The following is a 25,598-nucleotide window of genomic DNA, read 5'->3' on the forward strand; positions in this document are numbered from 1 at the left end:
TTTCCTGTTCCCGGCCGGACTAAAAGGAAGTGAGCACTCAGTGAGCACTTCCTGTCAGTCCGGCCAGGAACAGGAAACTGAATCCCCTGTTCCTGTACCGCGCGGTACCCGGCCGGACTGAGTGACAGCCAGGAGGTAGGAGAGCTCGGCCACGCTACAGAGCAGCAGTCAGCAGAGGAGAAACTCGGGAGGTAACCAGGAGTGCTGCAGCCGCCTGAGGCTCTCTATAGAGCGCTCAGGCAGCTGCAGCCTTAAAGGAAGCAAAACCAGCACCGGCTCTGCTTGGCCCCGGGCCAGCTCGGGGCCCCAAGCAATTGCTTGTTTTGCCTGTCTGTTAGCGACGGGCCCGACTTCACGCATTGCACCCGTGCGGAAAACTCGCTCGTGTGAAATGGGCCTTACACTTTCTCTGCTTTTATGATCCACTCCTGATTTTGGCTTCCAAAACTGCATCAGGAAACCTGACCGTGTGGCCGCACCCGAACCTGTCATGAGTTGCTATTCCACTGTCTAGCAAATTGAGATTCTGCAACCCCCCGCCCCCCCCCACCCAGGCTACTGTAAATTTCAAAATGGATTTTTGTCCAGCCAGCGCATGGAGGAGTTGGATCTCGCTTGTCTAAGGATTTATTCACATCCCGCTGTTTTAACTTTTTTTCTGCATATTTACAGCAAGGGGGGTGGTCTTTTGTTGTATGTGATCGTCCATGAGGCATGTGGACCCCCGATGCTGATCTGATGGTAGGTCGGAGCACACCCTAATTACACACAAGAGGCAGGCACGTGCTGCTCCAGCAGGGAGGGGCGTGTCCTGAGGTGACGACCCCGCCCCCGAGATCACCTCGATCCCTAGTGCAGAGCCCCGCCCCTGACAGACACAGCGCGCGCTGCTCGGTGCGGCTGCAGCGACTAAGATGTCATTATTCAGACGCCTGAAGAAGCCGCATCACAAGGAGGGCTACACCTCCCCGCCAGACCAGGCCATATACCGGGAGAGAGACAAGGCTGAGCCCTACATGGGGCTAAACAGCTATAGGAGCGATGACATGTACAAGGCTCTGGTGGTCTCCGGCGCGACCCTTCCCAGGGCTAAGAAAGTAAGAACCTGTGGCAATTGTCATGCGTTTTCTGCACAGTGTGAATAGAGCTGCGGATCTGGGAGGTGCTCTCTGAGTGCTTGCCCGGGGCTGACCCCCGCAGTGCTCCCGTCATGTTAGGAGCGTGTCCTCCCGTTGTCATGCATCTTCTGCATGGCTTTATTTTGGCCCCTGCAGGGTGGGGCTGCAGGGACCTATTGTTTTATAGGCTCCTTCGCCTGCTGTGACTTGTCCCTCTACCTGCGGCGGTGATAAGTGCCCTGTGTCCTACTGCTGAGGGCTGTGCATGGATGTAATATAACAGTACCTGTCCTGTGAGGACTGTGCATGATGTAATATAACAGTACCTGTCCTGTGAGGACTGTGCATGGATGTAATATAACAGTACCTGTCCTGTGTGGACTGTGCATGGATGTAATATAACAGTACCTGTCCTGTGTGGACTGTGCATGGATGTAATATAACAGTACCTGTCCTGTGAGGACTGTGCATGGATGTAATATAACAGTACCTGTCCTGTGAGGACTGTGCATGGATGTAATATAACAGTACCTGTCCTGTGAGGACTGTCCATGGATGTAATATAACAGTACCTGTCCTGTGTGGACTGTGCATGGATGTAATATAACAGTACCTGTCCTGTGAGGACTGTGCATGGGTGTAATATAACAGTACCTGTCCTGTGAGGACTGTGCATGGATGTAATATAACAGTACCTGTCCTGTGAGGACTGTGCATGGATGTAATATAACAGTACCTGTCCTGTGAGGACTGTGCATGGATGTAATATAACAGTACCCGTCCTGCGAGGACTGTGCATGGATGTAATATAACAGTACCTGTCCTGTGAGGACTGTGCATGGATGTAATATAACAGTACCTGTCCTGTGAGGACTGTGCATGGATGTAATATAACAGTACCTGTCCTGTGAGGACTGTGCATGGATGTAATATAACAGTACCTGTCCTGTGAGGACTGTGCATGGATGTAATATAACAGTACCTGTCCTGTGAGGACTGTGCATGGATGTAATATAACAGTACCTGTCCTGTGAGGACTGTGCATGGATGTAATATAACAGTACCTGTCCTGTGAGGACTGTGCATGGATGTAATATAACAGTACCTGTCCTGTGAGGACTGTGCATGGATGTAATATAACAGTACCTGTCCTGTGTGGACTGTCCATGGATGTAATATAACAGTACCTGTCCTGTGTGGACTGTGCATGGATGTAATATAACAGTACCTGTCCTGTGAGGACTGTGCATGGATGTAATATAACAGTACCTGTCCTGTGTGGACTGTGCATGATGTAATATAACAGTACCTGTCCTGTGAGGACTGTGCATGGATGTAATATAACAGTACCTGTCCTGTGAGGACTGTGCATGGATGTAATATAACAGTACCTGTCCTGTGTGGACTGTGCATGGATGTAATATAACAGTACCTGTCCTGTGAGGACTGTGCATGGATGTAATATAACAGTACCTGTCCTGTGAGGACTGTGCATGGATGTAATATAACAGTACCTGTCCTGTGTGGACTGTCCATGGATGTAATATAACAGTACCTGTCCTGTGAGGACTGTGCATGGATGTAATATAACAGTACCTGTCCTGTGTGGACTGTGCATGGATGTAATATAACAGTACCTGTCCTGTGTGGACTGTGCATGGATGTAATATAACAGTACCTGTCCTGTGTGGACTGTGCATGGATGTAATATAACAGTACCTGTCCTGTGAGGACTGTGCATGTATGTAATATAACAGTACCTGTCCTGTGAGGACTGTGCATGGATGTAATATAACAGTACCTGTCCTGTGAGGACTGTGCATGGATGTAATATAACAGTACCTGTCCTGCGTGGACTGTGCATGGATGTAATATAACAGTACCTGTCCTGCGTGGACTGTGCATGGATGTAATATAACAGTACCTGTCCTGCGTGGACTGTGCATGGATGTAATATAACAGTACCTGTCCTGCGAGGACTGTGCATGGATGTAATATAACAGTACCTGTCCTGTGTGGTCTGTGCATGGATGTAATATAACAGTACCTGTCCTGTGAGGACTGTGCATGGATGTAATATAACAGTACCTGTCCTGTGAGGACTGTGCATGGATGTAATATAACAGTACCTGTCCTGTGAGGACTGTGCATGGATGTAATATAACAGTACCTGTCCTGTGAGGACTGTGCATGGATGTAATATAACAGTACCTGTCCTGTGAGGACTGTGCATGGATGTAATATAACAGTACCTGTCCTGTGAGGACTGTGCATGGATGTAATATAACAGTACCTGTCCTGTGAGGACTGTGCATGGATGTAATATAACAGTACCTGTCCTGTGTGGACTGTGCATGGGTGTAATATAACAGTACCTGTCCTGTGAGGACTGTGCATGGATGTAATATAACAGTACCTGTCCTGTGTGGACTGTGCATAGATTTAATATAACAGTACCTGTCCTGTGAGGACTGTGCATGGATGTAATATAACAGTACCTGTCCTGTGTGGACTGTGCATGGATGTAATATAACAGTACCTGTCCTGTGTGGACTGTGCATAGATGTAATATAACAGTACCTGTCCTGTGTGGACTGTGCATGGATGTAATATAACAGTACCTGTCCTGTGTGGACTGTGCATGGATGTAATATAACAGTACCTGTCCTGTGTGGACTGTGCATGGATGTAATATAACAGTACCTGTCCTGTGAGGACTGTGCATGGATGTAATATAACAGTACCTGTCCTGTGAGGACTGTGCATGGATGTAATATAACAGTACCTGTCCTGTGAGGACTGTGCATGGATGTAATATAACAGTACCTGTCCTGTGAGGACTGTGCATGGATGTAATATAACAGTACCTGTCCTGTGAGGACTGTGCATGGATGTAATATAACAGTACCTGTCCTGTGAGGACTGTGCATGGATGTAATATAACAGTACCTGTCCTGTGAGGACTGTGCATGGATGTAATATAACAGTACCTGTCCTGTGAGGACTGTGCATGGATGTAATATAACAGTACCTGTCCTGTGAGGACTGTGCATGGATGTAATATAACAGTACCTGTCCTGTGAGGACTGTGCATGGATGTAATATAACAGTACCTGTCCTGTGTGGACTGTGCATGGGTGTAATATAACAGTACCTGTCCTGTGAGGACTGTGCATGGATGTAATATAACAGTACCTGTCCTGTGTGGACTGTGCATAGATTTAATATAACAGTACCTGTCCTGTGAGGACTGTGCATGGATGTAATATAACAGTACCTGTCCTGTGTGGACTGTGCATGGATGTAATATAACAGTACCTGTCCTGTGTGGACTGTGCATAGATGTAATATAACAGTACCTGTCCTGTGTGGACTGTGCATGGATGTAATATAACAGTACCTGTCCTGTGTGGACTGTGCATGGATGTAATATAACAGTACCTGTCCTGTGTGGACTGTGCATGGATGTAATATAACAGTACCTGTCCTGTGTGGACTGTGCATGGATGTAATATAACAGTACCTGTCCTGTGTGGCTTATACGCTGTGATGACCTGTAATATAACAGTACCTTTTGTGCTGCAGTTATTAGCGCCTCATCATTGCACACCTTCCTGCGCTGGGTGTGGGGTAGCTGGTCTGATAATCTGCCCCTCACCATACAGCTATAACCATCAGTCGTGTCTCATGTATTTGCTGTTCTGCATTACTAATTCTGTGAGCAGTGACTTATATCTTTCCACTTTTCTGGATCTGATACGTGGGGTTTCAGTAGTTTATGTTGGCGTTTTAGTACTCCTTTACAATAAGCAATTATTACCACTTTACACTTCTGTATCCTGCGTCTCCAGTAATACGTGGAGGTGTCTGAGGTGGTTGCACATCCGCTGTCTGATACTAGACATTTGACTTCTTATCACACGGTAGACCTTACTGACCACATCTATTTCTGAACGCAGCCCCATTCATGGGAGACTTTGAGTATCTACGCTGTCCGTATGTGCAGGTGGCGTTGACCCACAAGTTGGACTGCACCTTAACTGCAGTGTCTGAATACAATCTCCAGTCCACTTTATTTTGGGTGCCCCCGGATCGCTAGCACACTTCATTAATAGCAGGTGTGCATCAAATTGATTTGACTGTTCCTTTCTTGTGGGTAATGGCAGAAGGGTTTCACGAAGCATTTGAAGGATTTATTTGCTAAATGCTGGATAAATTGGCCATGAGACTACTGAAGCTTGGAGGCAGTGGCGTACATAGAGAAATAAGGGCACTATAGCAAGGATCAAACCAGCCCACCCCACAGAACAGAAGGGTTACCGGCTAAACCCCTGACCATGACCATGACGGCCATTTTTCCACTGCCTCATTTGCTAAAAGTTGTTCCTTTAGAAGGTAGAGTCCTGACCAAGTTTTCACCTCCAGTAGAAGAGGGGGTGATCTCAACTGGGCCCCATAGCAGTCGCTTGGTCTATGGTAGTTACACCTCTGCTTGGAGGCTAAGTAGTCACTGCTTTGAAGTCTTGTACACGTGCAGTGTATTGTCCATGCCTGCACACGTGCTCCATGTTGTATTTTACAGATCACACAACTTTACGTTTAGGCTTCATTCACACAACATTCAGGTACTGGTCGTGTGCATCCTGCACCTTCTTCAGCCCAGAAAAAATAAATGAAGTCCTATGTTGTATGACGGAGTGAAGGATACTCGCCTGTCCTGACCAGGTGCAGTGACAGGTGCCTGGATGCTGTCAGTGGTCAGTCTAGCTCCAGCTTGTCTAAGCCACACTTCAGTGATTGTGCGCCAAAACCAGGTGCGGGTCAAGAACACAGAATAGGTGCAGATCTTTCCATTGTGCCTGATCTCTGTGTAGGCTTCACTCCTGGTTTTGGTTTACAATAACTGCTGGAAATAACTGACCAAACAACTGAAGTGTGAATTCACTTTAAGGCCTCTTGCACACGACCGTATGTATTTTGCGGTCCGCAAAAAACACGGATGACGTCCGTGTGCATTCTGTATTTTGCAGAACGGAACAGCTATAGACTGCAGCTTCCTTCACAAGAGGGTTTGGGTGTAAAGTCCTCCAAGCAGTTGTCCCACCCTAGATAATCTCGCCTAGATATCCATGGGTGCTGTCATAGGCGAGGGGGGAAATATGTGATTACACTTACCGGTCTATTATGGATGTATTGTGTCCTGTGGTGTAGTCTTTTCTGTTTCCTTAGTTCTTGGAATAGGACTGGCGTGATGGGGGTTGTACTTCCCTTTTAAAGAGGCTGTGCTTCCTGTTTCCTGTCCTGAGGAAAGGGGCGGATACTGTCCATGGGTGCTGTCATAGGCTCAAGGAAAAACGATTACCGGTAAGTGTAATCACATTATTTTTTTTCTGATCACTGCAAAAACACGGTAAAATCGCTGCGGTGCTATAAAGATCACTTTTGAGTTTTTGGGATCTTTATTAGCGATCGCAGCTTTTTTTTTTTTTTGCACATTTTTTGGCAGAGATTTTTTCATCCACATTGATCGTTGCGAATGAAGAAATCTGTGCCGTTCATTTTTTCTTTCAGCCCAGAGGCTGAACGGAAAAAAATAAATCTCATTACCCGTATGCTCAATATAAGGCCTCATGCACACGACCGTGCCGTTTTTTGCGGTCCGCAAACCGCGAATGTGCAAAAAACGGAAGGCGCCCGTGTTGACTTGATTTCCGGAATGGAACGGGCGTCGGCAATATAAATGCCTATTCTTGTCCGCAAAGCCCGGACAAGAATAGGACGTTATATTTTTTTTAGCGGGGCCACAGAACGGAGCCACGGATGCGGACGGCACACGGAGTGCTGTCCGCATCTTTTGCGGCCCCATTGAAATGGGCGGCTCGGATGCGGACCCAAACAACGGTCGTGTGCATGAGGCCTAAGGAGAATAGCAGAAACTGCTAATGCTGGCCATACATGTAATGATTGCAGAGACCCTCAAATGCCAGGGCAGTACAAACACCCCACAAATGACCCCATTTTGGAAAGAAGACACCCCAAGGTATTTGCTGAGGGGCATATTGAGTCCATGAAAGATTGAACTTTTTGTCACAAGTTAGCGGAAAGGGAGACTTTGTGAGAAAAAAATAAAATTTCCGCTAACTTGTGCCAAAATTTTTTTTTTTCTATGAACTCGCCATACCCCTCACGGAATACCTTGGGGTGTCTTATTTCTAAAATGGGGTCACATGTGGGGTATTTATACTGCCCTGGCATTTTAGGGGCCCTAAAGCATGAGAAGAAGTCTGGAATCCAAATGCCTAAAAATGCCCTCATAAAAGGTACTCGTTGGACTTTCGGCCCCTTTGCGCATCTTGGCTGCAAAAAAGTGTCACACATGTGGTATCGCTGTACTCAGGAGAAGTAGGGCAATGTGTTTTGGGGTGTCTTTTTACATATACCCATGCTGGGTGAGAAAAATATCTCTGTAAATTGACAACTTTGTATAAAAAAATGGGAAAAGTTGTCATTTACAGAGATATTTCTCTCACCCGGCATGGGTATATATAAAAATACACCCCAAAACACATTGCCCTACTTCTCCTGAGTACGGCGATACCACATGTGACACTTTTTTGCAGCCTAGGTGCGTAAAGGGGCCGAAAGTCCAACGAGTACCTTTACCCTAAGTTCACACTTGCGCGTTTTACAGCGCGTTCCTACGCGCTGTAAAACGCTCAACAAGGAGAAACCAATGCTTCCCTATGGGAATGGTTCTCACCTGGGCGTTTTAGAGCGCGTACGATCGCGCTCTAAAACGCCCGACGCTCAAAAAAGTACTTGAGCTTCTTTGGGGCGTTTTGTCGCGCGTTCCCGTACATAGACTTTTGGGAACGCGCAACAATGGGCGTTCGCTTGTCTCTGTATGCGCGATTGTAAACGCCGGTACAAACGCGCATACAGAGCGCTCCATCGCGAACGCTCAGGTCTGAACCCAGGGTTAGGCTTTACAGGGTTGCTCACAATTTAGCCCCGCCCAAAATGCCAGAACAGTAAACACACCCCACAAATGACCCCATTTCGGAAAGTAGACACCCCAAGGTATTCACTGAGGGGCATAGTGAGTCCGTGGGAGATTTTTTATTTTTTCGCCAGAAGTTAGCAGAAATGGAAACTTTATTTTTTTTCACAGAAAGTGTCATTTTCCACTAACTTGTGAAAAAAAATTTAATCGTACATGAACTCACCATGCCCCTCATCGAATACTTTGGGGTGTCTTCTTTCTAAAATGGGGTCACTTGGTGGGTATTTATACTATCCTGGCATTCTAGCACCTCAAGAAACATGACAAGTGCTCAGAAAGTCAGAACTGCTTCAAAATGCGGAAATTCAAATTTTTGTACCATAGTTTGTAAATGCTATAACTTTGGTGCAAACCAATAAATATACACTTATTGGATTTTTTTTTTATCAAAGACATGTAGCACAATAAATTCTGACACAAACTTGTATAGAAATGTAATTATATTTGAACAATTTAACCAGAAAAAGTTAAAAATACACTTTTTTTTGAGAAAATTGCTTTTTTGATTAATATCGGAAAAACGAAAAATCTTAGCAGCAATCAAATACCACCAAAAGAAAGCTGTATTTCTGAGAAGAAAAGGAGGTAAAATTCATTTGGGTGGTAAGTTGTATGACCGAGCAATAAACCGTGAAAGTAGTGTAGGTCAGAAGTGTAAAAAGTGGTCTGGTCATTAACCCCCTCAGCCCCCCTAGCTTAAACCCCCTTAAAGACCAGGCCACTTTTTACACTTCTGACCTACACTACTTTCACCGTTTATTGCTCGGTCATGCAACTTACCACCCAAATGAATTTTACCTCCTTTTCTTCTCACTAATAGAGCTTTCTTTTGGTGGTATTTGATTGCTGCTAAGATTTTTCGTTTTTTTGTTATTAATCGAAATTTAACGATTTTTTTGCCAAAAAATGACATTTTTCACTTTCAGTTGTAAAATTTTGCAAAAAAAACTAGATCCATATATAAATTTTTCTCTAAATTTATTGTTCTACATGTCTTTGTAAAAAAAAAAAATGTTTGGGTAAAAAAAAAAATGGTTTGGGTAAAAGTTATAGCGTTTACAAACTATGGTACAAAAATGTGAATTTCCGCTTTTTGAAGCAGCTCTGACTTTCTGAGCACCTGTCATGTTTCCTGAGGTTCTACAATGCCCAGACAGTACAAACACCCCACAAATGACCCCATTTCGGAAAGTAGACACCCTAAGGTATTCGCTGATGGGCATAGTGAGTTCATAGAACACTTTTTATTTTTTGTCACAAGTTAGCGGAAAATGATATATATATTTTTTTTCTTACAAAGTCTCATATTCCACTAACTTGTGACAAAAAATAAAAACTTCTATGAACTCACTATGCCCATCACGAAATACCTGGGGGTGTCTTCTTTCCAAAATGGGGTCACTTGTGGGGTAGTTATACTGCCCTGGCATTTTAGGGGCCCAAATGCGTGGTAAGTAGGTAAATGACCTGTGAAATCCGAAAGGTGCTCTTTGGAATGTGGGCCCCTTTGCCCACCTAGGCTGCAAAAAAGTGTCACACATCTGGTATCTCCGTATTCAGGAGAAGTTGGGCAATGTGTTTTGGGGGGTCTTTTTACATATACTCATGCTGGGTGATTTTTTATTTTTTTTTTCTCACAAAGTCTCCCTTTCCGCTAACTTGGGACAAAAATGTCAATCTTTCATGGACTCAATATGCCCCTCAGCGAATACCTTGGGGTGTCTTCTTTCCGAAATGGGGTCACATGTGGGGTATTTATACTGCCCTGGCATTCTAGGGGCCCTAAAGCGTGAGAAGAAGTCTGGAATATAAATGTCTAAAAAATTTTACGCATTTGGATTCCGTGAGGGGTATGGTGAGTTCATGTGAGATTTTATTTTTTGACACAAGTTAGTGGAATATGAGACTTTGTAAGAAAAAAAAAAATAATTTCCGCTAACTTGGGCCAAAAAAATGTCTGAATGGAGCCTTACAGAGGAGTGATCAATGACAGGGGAGTGATCAATGACAGGGGGGTGATCAGGGAGTCTATATGGGGTGATCACCCCTCTGTCATTGATCACTTCCCTATAAGGCTCCATTCAGATGTCGTATGTGTTTTGCGGATCCGATCCATGTATCCGTGGATCCGTAAAAGACATACGGACATCTGAATGCAGCCTGACAGGGGGGTGATCAATGACAGGGGGGTGATCAGGGAGTCTATATGGGGTGATCACCCCCGTCATTGATCACCCCCCTGTAAGGCTCCATTCAGACGTCCGTATGCGTTTTGCGGATCCGATCCATGTATCAGTGGATCCGTAAAAATCATACGGACATCTGAATGGAGCCTTACAGGGGGGTGATTAATGACAGGGGGGTGATCAGGGAGTCTAATATGGGGTGATCAGGGGTTAATAAGGGGTTAATAAGTGACAGGGGGGGGTGTAGTGTAGTGGTGCTTGGTGCTACTTATTACTGAGCTGCCTGTGTCCTCTGGTGGTCGATCCAAACAAAGGGGACCACCAGAGGACCAGGTAGCAGGTATATTAGACGCTGTTATCAAAACAGCGTCTAATATACCTGTTAGGGGTTAAAAAAATCGCATCTCCAGCCTGTCAGCGAACGATCGCCGCTGGCAGGCTGGAGATCCACTCGCTTACCTTCCGATCCTGTGAACGCGCGCGCCTGTGTGCGCGCGCGTTCACAGGAAATCTCGCGTGACGCATATATGCGTGACTCTGCGCCAGGCTGCCGCCTCCGGAACGCGATCCTGCGTTAGGCGGTCCGGGGGCGGTTAAAGGGGTTTAAACTAGGGGGGCTGAGGTGGTTAAGATTGGTTGGTGTGCCCATACATGATACAATCGGAAAAATAAAATTATCGATTTCACGCTGGAAACCGATTAATTTGCCGCTACCACATTTTTCGTATTGAATTGGGGCGAAGAGACCCCAGCTAGCTAATCCTAAAGGGAAGAAACGGTTATTTGCAACCTAGCTAATAAATCAACAATTTATAGAAATAAGACAATGCGGTATTATGTCTCCTCTGAGGAGTTCTTAGCATAAACCAGATAATCAAGAAACAAGGGCAAAACTGGAACGATGCAATCGTTAGTTTTATTTTAAAAAATATATACATTAAAACTGACAGATAAATATACCTGCCAGTCGAACAGATTGGTTGGATAGAAATCGGTAAGGTGGAAGGGAATAGAATGTCTGTAAGTTCAGAATTACTGTGGGAGTGTCCAGTAAAAGACAAAATCTTTGTAAGGAATAATCCAAGATGGCGGGATGTCCGTGTCCAGCAGGCGGTCGTGATGTTAGTCGACGTCAGATGGTAGGTGAAGGACCCAGGACCTGAGTGTGTCACTGTTTTTATCCACTCTGAAGTGGGGAGTGGTTATGACACGTACAGGTCCAGCCTTGTGTAATTGGAACAGGGGCAGTCCTTTGCCCCATAGGGAGAAAATCTGTCAGAATCTTTGCTTTGCCAGTTTCTCCGTATCCCGTAAGTCCAATCAAGAAATAGAGTTGATATTGATAATCGGTACAATTTTACGCATCATTTAATACCAAATATGACTGGAAGATAATACAGGGTGCCTGAGAACCATTATATCTCAGAGCGGGAATTTCTGATTTGCCCACGGATTTCCTGGAAGGTGGGTTATAATGATCTGAACAATTCCTCAAGAGATTATTCATTTAGTATTTTCCTATCCTATGAAATATTAAGAAAATATAGGAAAAATATGAAGTCTATGGATTGAAGGTGACTTTCAGGTCATCTTCCTTCCTGTACCAACCAGCTGTGTGATAAGGATCTGTCCTTTTCTTCGGAAGCTCGCTGCCCAGGCTAAAGGTGTGAGACCTCCTGCGATGCCGAAGCCACACAGACTGGGAAGATGCAAGTGTCATCGCCAGCTCTGTGAGAAGGTCTGTTAGACATTCTTCGCTACCTCTTGCATGACGTTCTTTGTTTTGGTTTCACTTTGTCATCTCCTTTCCTTCTTTCAGCTGGCACCTATTTACACTAATTGTCTCCCTTTATATTTCCTCCCATACTGCCCCACTTTGCGGTTTATAGTTCTTCCTGGATGAGTTGTTCACTGCTGGATGCTCCTGATTCCTCAGATAAGTCTGTTTCCTTTTATTTGTGTTTCCTTGCTGGCTTGATTGTAGGTGACCCTGACTCCGTCTGTATTAAGTGCAGGGAGACGATGGTAGTGTCCCCTCACTATTATAGGGTTTTCAGGTGTCACATAGTATAAGGTACGTGGGCATGCAATCGTCTACCATAAAGACCTTTGCATGGACATAGCAGTCAGGGAGAGCTTTACCCTAAGTTCACACTTGCGCATTTTACAGCGCGTTTGAACGCGCTGTAAAACGCATAACCGATGCAAACCAATGCTTCCCTATGGGACTGGTTCACATTTTCGGAGCTTCCTGAGAATCAGAAGGCACTGATGCGGTTTTTGGGTTTTGCCAATTATTACAGAAAGTTCATTTTGAATTATTCCAATGTTGTTAAGCCACTCACTGATATGACTAAAAAGGGGGTAGATTTTTCTTTGTGGTCGGTAGATGCGGTTAAAGCCTTTTCTAGTATCAAAGAGCGTTATGCTTCCGCTCCCATTTTGGTACAATCTGATGTCTCTCTACCTTTTATTGTTGAGGTGGACGCTTCTGAGGTGGGTGTGGGTGCGGTCTTATCTCAGGGTCCCTCTCCTGCCAAATGGCGACCGTGTGCCTTTTTCTCAAGGAAACTCTCCTCTGCAGAGAGAAATTACGATGTGGAAGATAGGGAGTTGTTGGCCATCAAATTAGCTTTTGAGGAATGGCGCCATTGGTTAGAGGGAGCCAGACACCCTATTACCGTGTTTACCGACCATAAGAATCTGGCCTACTTGGAATCGGCCAAGCGTCTGAACCCGAGACAGGCCAGATGGTCGTTGTTCTTTTCTAGGTTTAATTTTGTTATGTTCCGCTCCTGGGGTTAAAAATGTGAAGGCGGATGCCCTGTCACGTTGTTTTCCGGGAGGGGGGAACTTTGAAGACCCAGGTCCCATTTTGGCTGAAGGGGTGGTCGTCTCTGCTCTTTATCCTGATTTGGAGGCAGAGGTTCAGGCAGCCCAGGTAGAGGCTCCTGATCTTTGTCCCCCAGGGAGGTTGTTTGTGCCTCTCGCTTTACAACACAAGGTTTTTAAGGAGCACCACGATACTGTCCTTGCTGGGCACCCGGGGAGTAGAGCCACAGTGGATCTCATTGCTCTGAGATTCTGGTGGCCGGCTCTTCGTAAGATGGTTGAGGGTTTTGTGGCAGCCTGCGAGACCTGCGCTCGTGCCAAGGTCCCTCATTCACGGCCATCGGGTTCTCTCCTCCCGTTACCCATTCCTTCCCGTCCTTGGACGCATCTGTCCATGGACTTCATTACGGACCTGCCTCGTTCCTCGGGGAAGACTGTGATTCTGGTAGTAGTGGACCGTTTTAGCAAAATGGCGCATTTCATTCCCTTTCCTGGGTTACCCAATTCTAAGACGCTCACGCAAGCGTTTGTTGATCACATTGTTAAATTGCACGGCATTCCTTCAGACATCGTTTCTGATAGGGGCACGCAATTTGTTTCCAGATTCTGGAAGGCCTTCTGTTCTCGCTTGGGGGTTCGGTTGTCATTCTCTTCTGCTTTTCACCCGCAGTCGAAAGGTCAGACCGAACGAGTCAATCAGAATCTGGAGACATTTCTGCGCTGTTTTGTGGCGGAGGATTGGTGTTCTTTTTTGTCCCTTGCTGAGTTTGCTTTAAATAACTGTCGCCAGGAGTCCTCTGATAAGTCACCATTTTTTGGTGCATATGGGTTTCATCCGCAGTTTGGGACATTCTCTGGAGAGAGGTCTTCTGGTTTACCTGATGAGGAGAGATTTTCCTCGTTTTTGTCATTTATTTGGCAAAAGATTCAGGGTAATCTGAAGAGGATGAGTGAGAGGTATAAGCGTGTGGCAGATAAGAGATGTGTGCCTGGTCCGGACCTGAATGTGGGTGATCTGGTGTGGTTGTCTACAAAGAATATCAAACTGAAGGTTCCCTCCTGGAAGTTGGGTCCTAATTTTATTGGGCCTTACAAGATCTTGTCCGTCATCAATCCCGTTGCCTTCCGTCTTGATCTTCCTGACTTGGAAGATCCATAATGTTTTTTACAGGTCCCTATTAAAACCTTATGTCCAACCCACTGTACCATCCTCTTTGCCTCCTCCTCCGATTGTTGTTGATGGTAATCTTGACTTTCAGGTCTCTAGGATTGTGGATTCTGGCATTATCCGCGGTTCTCTCCAGTACCTCGTTCATTGGGAGGGTTATGTTTCTGAGGAGAGGATGTGGGTCCCAGTGGCGGACATTAAGGCCACTCGTCTCATCAGGGCTTTCCATAGGTCTCATCCTGAGAAGGTGGGCTCTGAGTGTCCGGAGTCCACCCGTAGTGGGAGGGGTACTGTCACCGCCAGCTCTGTGAGAAGGTCTGTTAGACGTTCTTCGCTACCTCTTGCATGACGTTCTTTGTTTTGGTTTCACTTTGTCATCTCCTTTCCTTCTTTCAGCTGTCACCTATTTACACTAATTGTCTCCCTTTATATTTCCTCCCATACTGCCCCACTTTGCGGTTTATAGTTCTTCCTGGATGAGTTGTTCACTGCTGGATGCTACTGATTCCTCAGATAAGTCTGTTTCCTTTATTTGTGTTTCCTTGCTGGCTTGATTGTAGGTGACCCTGACTCCGTCCGTATTAAGTGCAGGGAGCCAGTGGTCGTGTCCCCTCACTATTATAGGGTTTTCAGGTGTCACATAGTATAAGGTACGTGGGCATGCAATAGTCTACCATAAAGACCTTTGCATGGGCATAGCAGTCAGGGAGAGCTTTAGGGGTTTTATAGGGCTCACCCATATGCTCCTTAGTTTGGGATCAAGCCAGTTGGATGTTTATTTTTAAGTTCTAGCTTTCTGCAACACCATCCATGACAGCAAGTTTTATGAGGTTTTGTCATGATATCTGATTGATAGATGCATCCTGGCATGGGGGCAGGAAGATTCTTTTGGCACGGATGTGCTAAATTTACTCTGATCTCTGAGCTGCGCTAGCAAGGTGAATTACTTATGGGTTAAAAAAAAAGATTTTAACTCTGTGTGCTTTTAAAAACCAGACACATTTGCGATTTCTTCGGTAACCGAGATCGTAAAGATTGGGGAAGGAGTGGTCAGCAAGACTGGGATTGAAGCAATCCCCACTTGCTATTTGGGCTCGTTACAGCGGGAAAGTCTGTCGGCATTCTGATGGCGACTTCCTGGTTTATGCTGGATCCTGAAATCGTACAGTTGAAGTGCTAAGCTCCAACGGAGGAGTTTTCCGTTGGTACCAGCAATACGTTTCAGCCAGCTGAGCGGGTAGTGGTCTGTGATGACCGTGAAGGATCGTCCGTATAGGTACGATTGTAACTTCTGTAGGACCCACACAATTGCTAGACACTCTTTCTCTGTCATGGAGTATGCAGCTTCCCGAGGAAGTAGCTTCCTGCTCAGGTGGAGGACAGGATGCTCATTCCCGGTTGCTTCCGTCTGACTAAGTACCGCTCCCAGGCTGTGGTCTAAGGTGTCAGTTAGTTCTTTGTACAAACTGGAGAAGTCGAGAGCTTGAAGGACCGGAGCGCCAGCCAGCGCTTCCTTCAAGGCCCGAAACGCCTCTTCTAGTTCTGGGTTCCACGTGACCTTGTTGGGTTATTTTTTACCCGTTGCATCGGTCAGTAGTTTAGCCAGAGTACTATAGGACGGAACAAACTTCCTGCCGTTTCCAGAAAAGCCTGTATTTGTTTTTTGGTGGTAGGCTGCGGCCATGCCACAATGGCATCGACCTTCCCTATCTGAGGTGTCAGGGACTGGCTGCCTGCGCTGTGTCCAAGGTACTGAACCTCTGTCATGGCAATCTGACATTTGTTGGGCTTAACGGTCAGATTGGCAGTGGACAGTCTTCCCAATACCTGTGACAAATGGTCAAGGTGATTTTCCCAGGTTGGACTGAATACCGCAATGTCATCCAGGTATGCTACTGCGTAACCTTGCGTTCCATCCAGCAGTTCATTCATGGCCTGCTGAAAGGTGGCGGGCGTATTCTTCATCCCAAAGGGCATATGAGTAAACTCAGAGGCCAAAAGGGGTGATGAATGCGGACTTCGCTCTCTCCTCTGGCGCAAGCAGAATCTGCCAGTACCCACTGACACAACCACCCCCGTTCAAATCAGACTTATGACCACCAGGACGCCCCAGCCTGGAGAAAAGCCCAACAGAGGGTGGACCGTGACAGGGGGGAGATTCAGAATTGCCCAAACAGTCAATCCTGGACCCCCCTTATTTTCTGCTGCCACCACGTTCGTGAGTGACCGACTCTATAATTGTAGGGATAGGGGTTCGGACCACTCACAGATCAGCCCCACTACCACGCTACAAGCTAACACCAATCGAGTCATAAAACAGTTATGTCTCTAATATCAGTCTACTATAAAAACAGGTAGGTCTCTTCTAGGCGTACCAGTACTTTGTTGCAGTGTGGCTTAGAGCGATAAGAGAGAGACAATTGAAAAGATATATGAAAATATCTTTTACTTTAAGTAACACAGAAGGGAAACAAACAATGCATACAAAAATTTACAGAAAAAGATTACAATAGCAAGCTGGGAAGCATAAGTGAAATAAACAGGGATAAAAAGAGAAATTACTATCTTGAATTTTGCCTATGCAATATCCAGGCACAAAACTTACATTCCAACGGACAGCCTATCGGCGATGTAACCACAGGGCAAAAAGCTCTCTTCTCCCATTGCGCACAGACTTTTATGCCCCATTTTGTGGGAGGGTAAGGGGGGGTTGGCCCAGCCAATCGCTGGCCAAGGGCTGCACGGTGGGTGTTCCTGAAGGAGAATTTGGGAGGGCTTGTTCGCTCCTCCCTGCTGCTGGCCAGGCCAGTTTTCCCAAATTTTTCAAAAAATGGCCCATAAATTTGCCGGCGTAATAAATGGACGATTCCATAGGTGATACCACACCTCTCTCCCCTCCAGGTGACTAGTAACCCATTTCCCAGTCTGGGAAGACCCCAGAGCCGCCAACTTTGGACTCTCCCGGTTCCTCTGGGTGAGAGGTGCATTTTGAGTGTACCTATATTTTTGGGTCATAATTCCATATAGCCCAAATATGCTTTTTGGGGTTCTCAGAGCATGGTTCACATGTCTCTCCTTATGCGCCCCCCTCCCAGATCGCTCTGCTTCTGATGTGTAAATTGACCAGGCAGCAAGAAAGGGCCAACTAGCATGTGTTTAACTTTCATGGTTTCAAGGTTGGCAGGAGACACATGGTCTGAGGTTTGTCCTTAGAAGCTGTCCAAGGTGTGAGGTGATCTCGGCAGGGGGTGATTAGAGTCTGTGGTCTACACAGGGATACAGGAACGGCCATGTATGGACGTCCTGTTCCCTGGCTAGAAGAGGTTCATTTTTTTTAAACTGACAGTCAACCGGATTCTACTCAGAACGGCTGGTGGGTCCCTGTGTCAACTCGGTGAGCTGCTAGGTTGGTTTGGCCAGGGAGTCCTGAGAATGTGGCGATGTGCGCACTCAGGAGTGCAGTGAGCTGAAGTTGCTGTGGGTACGAGAGATGGGGGTCAGTGGCGTTGCTAGGGCTGGTGTCACCCGGTGCGGTAGAAAATGGTGTCACCCCAACCAGCCCCCCCCCCCCCCCCCCCCGAGCAATAATCTTTTAGTCATATAACCAAAAATATGTTGAAAGAATGAAAGAAGTCAAAGTTAATGCTTTTAAAAAATAACGTTTATTTTAAATCCAACCCCTTTACTGAACAAATAACATTTTACAACACAAAATTTAACAGGATAAAATTATAAATAATTGCAGAGCACCCACCCGCAGTGGCGGATCCAGAGCTCGGTCTCAGGAGGAGCACTTCCAGATTGTTTTGTGTCGGCAGACAGAAAATAATAGCAGGCTCAGGCTGGGAAGGCAACTTGAATTATGCTAAAATCATTGGGCTAGGGCCATTTTAAAGGGTTTCTACCACCAGAAATACTATTATGTAGCTGACTGATATAGCGATGCGCTAATGTCAGCACTACATTACAGTATGTTTCTAACATTAGTCCCTGCAGCCGTTTATGTTAAAAATGCACTTTTATAATATGTTAATAAGCCTCTAGGTGCTATGTGGGCGTAAAATCAGCACCTAGAGGCTCCGTCCACTCACGCTTTATCCCGCCCAGGTCCAGTGTTCTGACCGCCCAGCTCCTCTTGATTGATGCCACTGTTCCCTGCATCGTTGGCGAAATCCCGCTCCTGCGCCGTTCACTTCGGTCTTCGGCGCAGTGCGAGTGAATGATGCGATCCTCACTGTGACGTAGTCGGCGCAGGCGCAGTGAGGAAGCCGGCACCAGGATCGCATCATTCACTCACTGCGCCGAAGACCGAAGTGAACGGCGCAGGCGCGGGATTTCGCCAACGACGCAGGGAACAGTGGCATCAATCAAGAGGAGCTGGGCGGGCACAACACAGGACCTGGGCAGAATACAGGGTGAGTGGACGGAGCCTCTAGGTGCTGATTTTACGCCCATATAGCACCTAGAGGCTCATTAGCATATAATAAAAGTGCTTTTTTAACAAAAACGGCTGCAGGGACTAATGTTAGAAACATACTGTTATGTAGTGCTGACATTGGCGCATCGCTAATGTCAGTCAGCTACATAATAGTATTTCTGGTGGTAGAAACCCTTTAATGAACTCTTTTAGTATGGCAGTCGATTTGCATGTGGTCATCACAGGACTGTCATGCCGGCCATTAGGCCATAGTAGTGTCACTATGACACTATGGCCGGTGTGATGGTCCCGTGATGACCACATGCAAATTGACTGTCACACTAAAAGATTAACTGTAGGCTATATTACAGAAGGCTGGTCCTGGTGGTCAGTGGTGTGGCCTGTGTTCTACAAGGCTAATTTACATTACTGAGAAATACAGGGCACACTACAGCATAATATACTGGAATCTACAGTATGCACTGTAAATATATCAGTCCTCAAACCAAATAATAACACCGCCATACAATGACCAGATAACACCTACATACAGTGACTGGATAACACCGGCATAAAGTGACTGGATATAGGATATAAGGGGGCCCAGTATAGAGCAGTGATGGTGAACCTTTTAGAGACTGAGTGCCCAAACTGCAACCCAAAACCCACTTATTTATAAAAAAGTGCCAACATGGCAATTTAAGCTGAATACCAATATGGTCTGTCTTCCATGTACTTTATCATTTACATAGCTATAATATCCTGCCTACAGTTAATGCGCTGCCTGTGTTGTTTATAGCGCGCCCTGCACTGATGAATGGCAGAAAAAGTGTAAGGCAAATTGGTACACCCATAGACTTTTTCCCAGGGTGTGGGATGGGTGCCCACAGAGAGGGCTCTGAGTGCCTGACATCTCTCCAGGTCCAACCTGGAGTCCAGGTTAAAATTTGGAAATGCCCCCCGCCCCCAAATATAATTAAGTAGGCGCAAAGCGGCAGCATGACAGAGTGTGGATTTGGCATCAGCATGAGGAGACCACAGAGTGGCCCAATGACAGAGTCTATAGTTGGCGTCAGCAGCAGCAGTGTCAGGAGAAAGCCAACAAGTGGCACATTGACCGAGTCTGGAGTTGGCAGCATCAGGAGAAGGCCACCGAGTGGCACAAGCACAGAGTCTGGAGTTCAGGGCAGCAGCATCAGGAGAAGGCCACCGAGAGGCAAAATGACAGAGTGAGGAGTTGGCGGCAGTATGAGAAGGCCAAAGAGTGGCACAATGATAGAGCCTGGAGGTGGCCACCCTGCTTACCTCCTGACTTTGGCAATAGCAATATTTTTACAGCACAGTACGTGTCCCCTATATTTTTATATAATAAATAAAGAGTCCCACAGTACATAATGTGGGCAAAATATACCTAATTACATAACATTCTCAATACATAAACTTATTTTTATGTGGAAAATGGTGCCAGGTGGTGTACCATAATAAAAATGCCAGGGTACACCCCCTGGCACCTTAGAGTATCACTAATAAAAATGTAAAATAGCCTTTTTTCACAAAAAAATAAATGTATTTATTGGGAATGTTATGTAAGTAGGTATATTTTGCCCACATTATGTACTGTGGGACTCTTTGCACCGGCCCTGTAACGTGGACGTGACCAGAGCCTGTGCAAGGATTTTTTGGCAACACAAGCGAAGCTACATCTCGGTGACCCCCCCTCCCTGCCCGCAGCTCACCTGGTCCTGGTTCTGTCTGCAGCAGCTGGCTTCTCCTCTGTGTGGTCCTGATATCTTCTCTCTGCTTCAATCTGGTTTGAGGACTGTACTTTTCGCCCTATAAGATGCACATAGGTTTTAGAGGAGTATAATAAGAAACAATATTTTCCATTATACCTCAGGTCAGACCCCCATATCAGCCGTCAGCACCCCATCCATCATGCCCATGTCAGCCCCCATCCATCATGCCCCCATGTCAGCCGTCATGCCCCTATGTCAGCCATTATGCCTTTATGTCAGCCGTCAGCACCCCATGTCAGCTGTCAGCCATCAGCCCCCCATGTCAGCACCCCATCCATCATGCCCATGTCAGCCATCAGCACCCCATCCATCATGCCCATGTCAGCCGTCAGCACCCCATCATGCCCATGTCAGCCCCCATCCATCATTACCCCCCATATCAGCCATCAGCCCCCCATGTCAGCCATCATGCCCCCATGTCAGCCGTCAGCACCCCATCCATCATGCCCATGACAGCCGTCAGCCCCCATCCATCATGCCCCCCCATGTCAGCCGTCATGCCCCTATGTCAGCCATCAGCCCCCCATGTCAGCACTCCATCCATCATGCCCATGTCAGCCGTCAGCCCCCATCCATCATGTCCCTTATGTCAGCCGTCAGCACCCCATGTCAGCAGTCAGCCATCAGCCCCCCATGTCAGCACCCCATCCATCATGCCCATGTCAGCACCCATCCATCATTACTCCCATGTCAGCCATCAGCCCCCCCATGTCAGCCATCATGCCCCCCATGACAGCCGTCAGCCCCCATCCATTATGCTCCCTAATGGGGGACAATGTTGGAGTCTGCGCCATCAGGGGGGGTGACATGATGAGGGACAATGTTGGAGTCGGTGGCACAGACATTTCTTCTTTTCCCCTCCAGGCTCCATGGCACAGACATGTTTGTACATTTTGTCCCCCATCTCCCCCTCTCTGTTACAATTACAATACATTTACAGTGTCAGTACCTGATATATCACTGGGGTCTGGCTGGAGTGGGGTCGGTCTGGTCCTGGCTCCAATCTCAGCTGGCCTGGCTCTGCCTTAAGGTGTCTTCTCCTGGGTCCAGACTAGAGTCCAGCAGGGTCGGCGAAGTTCCAACAGCATGCCACTGTGTTCTTCTGCTGCCAGCCTGGAGGGGCAGCTTTTACAGGCCACAGCAGCTCCGCCTCCTCTCCTCCCTCCACCGCGGCCCCACTGACAGTCAGTGACGCCTCCTTTGGCCTGAGCCGGCACACATGTAGGCAGGAGTAGGACAGCCGCAGGCCCGCTGCCCGCACTGTAAGTAAATAGTATGTAAGGCCCCCGGCCGGACTTACTGCCGAAGTGCAATTTCAATGTGTTACATCATTTAATTAATCACCTTGGTAGGTCTGGCTGGCGGCTGCTGCTACAATGGGGTGTCACCCGCCCCCCGCCGGGGGCAGGTGACACCCCATTGTAGCAGCAGCCGCCAGCCAGACCTACCAAGGTGATTAATTAGTAACACAATGAAATTGCACTTCGGCAGTAAGTCGGTCCGGGCCTCCGGCGGGGGCGGGTGACACCCCATTGTAGCAGCAGCCGCCAGCCAGACCTACCAAGGTGATTAATTAGTATACACAATGATGTAATTGCACTTCGGCAGTGAGTCAGTCCGGGCCTCCGGCGGCCGGGTGACACCCCATCAGACTGGTGTCACCCGGTGCGGCCCGCACCCCCCGCACCCCCCTTGCAACGCCACTGATGGGGGTTGATGTTTCCAATCCTCCACCACTTCTCGTAGCTTTGCTAGCAGGTCTCCTGCGTCACCTTTTTCAGGCTGTACCGCTTCACAGTACAGTCGGTTGTTCTCCCAATAGACCTTATATGGAGTGCCCTCGCCTGGAGGCTGGTCGGCTCGAGCCCTAAGCGTCTCCAGACAGGGGTCACTCTTCAAGGCCTGCATGAATGCAGTGCCACAGGTCTCCTCCAGCTGACCAGTGACATATGAAGTCAGCTGCGGAGAGTTACCTTCAATGCTGGGGTCAGAGGTGGGTAGAGGGACGGTTGGTTCTGTCCCCTCAGCCCCATCTGAGCCCAGGTTACAGGCGACACTGGAAGCGTCTGCCAGCGCATTTACACAATCATCATTATCACATGACAAGGTGTTTCTCAAATTATTGTCATTCACCCGAAGGTCAGAATCACCCGAGGGGGACCCTTCGGTCGGCTCTGAGTTCAGGCGGCTGGCCAAAGTACATGTAATGGCCAGAACAGGTACAGCATCATGTATATTACCATTGTTGATCCAAATGCATGCGTTAGTGTTAACAATGACAGGTGCAGAAATAGGCAAATTACATTCCGTTGCTTGCACACTTACGGTAAATCTGATACCTCCCGCCTAGATGTGTTGGGTACGGTAGAAATAGCAGGTAAAGTGTCCCCGTCTCCCTGTTTCCCCAATGGGTTGTACAGTACCTGGTTTTGGTCAGGGAGTCCTGCTTGGGTCTCCTGTGTGTTTGCAGGGTACTGATAACTGCAAACAAGGGTGCCCAAATCAGTGCCAAGCACTGTGGCGACAGGAATATCATTCAGGACCCCAACAACCCGCTTTTGACGTCCCATTCCTAATCGATGGTGACTTGGGTTTGGGCCACATGAGTGCGAGTGCCCCCAACTCCAGTCAGAGTGAGGTACTTTCCTGGAAGGATATCCTTTTCCGGAATCCGATGACAGTCTGGCCATTCACAGTGACGGACTGGTGATTCTGGGATTCACAGTGCACATTGGATCCTCCAACCAGCAATATAGCAGATGAGGCAGATGTTGGGGCGTTGGCTTCCTTAGGCCTTGGCATCGTTGTGTTGCTAGCTGCCTAGCTAGGTGGTTGGGCTGGCTTCCCTGCGTAGCAAGTTTGCTTGGTGTGACCGGGCCTGCGACACAGCTCACACCAGGGCCTGGTTGTCTTGCGGTTCACAGGGCCAGCAGGCCTGCCTTCTTCCCAGTTCTGGGACATGGCTCTGTCCTTGTCGGATACTGGACTTCTGCAGCTGTCAGGTACCAGGGGTTTGCGGATGTCTGATACCATAGGCCTGCGAACGTCTGCCACCACAGGTTTGCGAACATCCGGCACCCTGGTTGCGACAAACATGTCTGCCAGCTCAGCGGCTTGTTTGGCAGACAGGGGCTTGTGCTCCAGCACAAACTGTCTCACGTTTGTAGGGCATACAGTGAGTTGCTGGTCATGGATCATCAAATCCTCAAGGTGAGCATAAGTCCTTTCCTTAAGGGTTCGAGTCCATTGGCGAAATGTGGTGCATAAGCGGCTAGCCACATCCGCGTAAGAGTCTGTGGACCCTTTCTGGATGGCACGGAACTTTCTCCGGTAAACCTCAGGGGTTTACTGGAACTTAGCGATTATGGCATCCTTGATAGTCTTGTAATCGCAGTTGTGGTCTGTGGGTAGCTCCGCAAAAGCATCCAGGGTTTTACCAGTCAGCTGAGGCGTCAGGTGCAGAGCCCACTGATCCTCAGGGATGCAGAACTGGCGGCATGCTCTCTCAAACGAGCGTAAATATAAATCAATGTCCCCGTTTTTCTCCATAACTGGAAACCTTGCTTTGGAGACCACGGGTAGAGGTATGCCTCCTGCAGCAGGAGTGTTAGAAGAGGAAGACCGCTCGGCCTGTCTCATTTGGGCCAGTTCTAGTGCACGCTGGTGTTGCTCCTCTCTTTCAAGCTGCATCTGAAGCTGGACCTGCCGCTCCTCTCTTTGCTGCTGTTGCTGCATCTCCAGGTATAAACATAAATCCGCGCCAGTCAGGCCTGGTAACAACTGCTGGCTCATAGGGCCCAAGGCAGTGAAGTTCAGTCCAGAGCTGCTTGTTCCTTGCTGAGGGTTAGCAGGAGCTGTGGACATAGTGTAATCCAGGGTATCCACATCCCTCAGAGCTGAAGTGGCAATATCAGCACTCCCATAGCTGGCGGTGCTGGGTGACGTTGAACGAAGGGGCAGCGAAGCCTCCCGCATGGGATTGAAACCTTCCATCGCCTGGCCGTCTCTCTCCGTCAAAGCTTTGATCAGCTGTGATCGATGTTTGTTCAGAATGGCAATGCCGTGCCACTCACATAAGGCTTGTAAGTCGATGACAGACTAACTTAGGTAATTTGGAACTGAATCGGACATTCAGAAAAGAAGAGTAAAGAATAGGATATTGCAAAGAAAAGGTGGGAAAATGTATACCAATCTTTTCGCTATCAAAGTGTACCGTTTTGCACCCGGAACTCAAGTTCCGCAGGACAGGATACTAAGTAACCGCTGTCCTATTGTTCTGATTGCACAAAAAGCTGCACTTGTCAGTTCTTTGTGCTCTGATCTCCCAAAAGCTGACTTCTGCCTGGTTTTGGGTTCTGCTATCCCACTAGCTGCCACCAATGTAACAAACCACCCGCCAATCCCGTCGTACTATGCCACAATTGCCATACAGGTCTCGTCCACTAGAGACTTCTGGAGGCGAATCCACTGTGATCACAGTAGACGTTTAACCACTTAAGGACCACAGGTTTATACCCCCTTAGTGACCAGGCCCTTTTTTACAAATCGGCACTTCACAACTTTAACGGTTTATTGCTCGGTCATACAACTTGGCACCCAAATGAATTTTACCTTCTTTTCTTCTCACAAATACAGCTTTCTTTTGGTGGTATTTGATTGCTGCTGACATTTTTAGTTTTTCCGATATTAATCAAAATAGGCCGCAATTTTCTCAAAAAAATGTGTATTTTTAACTTTCTCTGGTTTAATTTCTATACAAGTTTGTGTCAGAATTTATTGTGCTACATGTCTTTGATAAAAAAAAATCCAATAAGTGTATATTGGTTTGCGCAAAAGTTATAGCGTTTACAAACTATGGTACAAAAATGTGAATTTCTACCTTTTTAAACAGACTTTTTGAGCACCTGTCATGTTTCTTGAGGTGCTAGAATGCCAGCATAGTATAAATACCCCCCAAATGACCCCATTTTAGAAAGAAGACACCCCAAAGTATTCGCGGAGGGGCTTGGTGAGTTCAT

At 47.3% G+C, this 25,598-nt stretch overlaps 1 protein-coding gene across 1 annotated transcript in view; it reads left to right on the top strand.

Moving 5' to 3' along the window:
- The first annotated feature begins 914 nt into the window (after nucleotides 1-914).
- Nucleotides 915-25,598, top strand: part of LOC120983844 (protein TAMALIN-like) — a 54,484-nt gene continuing 29,800 nt past the window's right edge. Inside the window, exon 1 of the mRNA XM_040413241.1 lies at nucleotides 915-1,097. Coding sequence (XP_040269175.1) covers nucleotides 915-1,097 — 183 coding nt within the window. The remainder of the gene's footprint in view (nucleotides 1,098-25,598) is intronic.

The sequence above is a fragment of the Bufo bufo genome, unplaced genomic scaffold, assembly GCF_905171765.1.
Source record: "Bufo bufo unplaced genomic scaffold, aBufBuf1.1, whole genome shotgun sequence".
Lineage (NCBI taxonomy): Eukaryota > Metazoa > Chordata > Amphibia > Anura > Bufonidae > Bufo > Bufo bufo.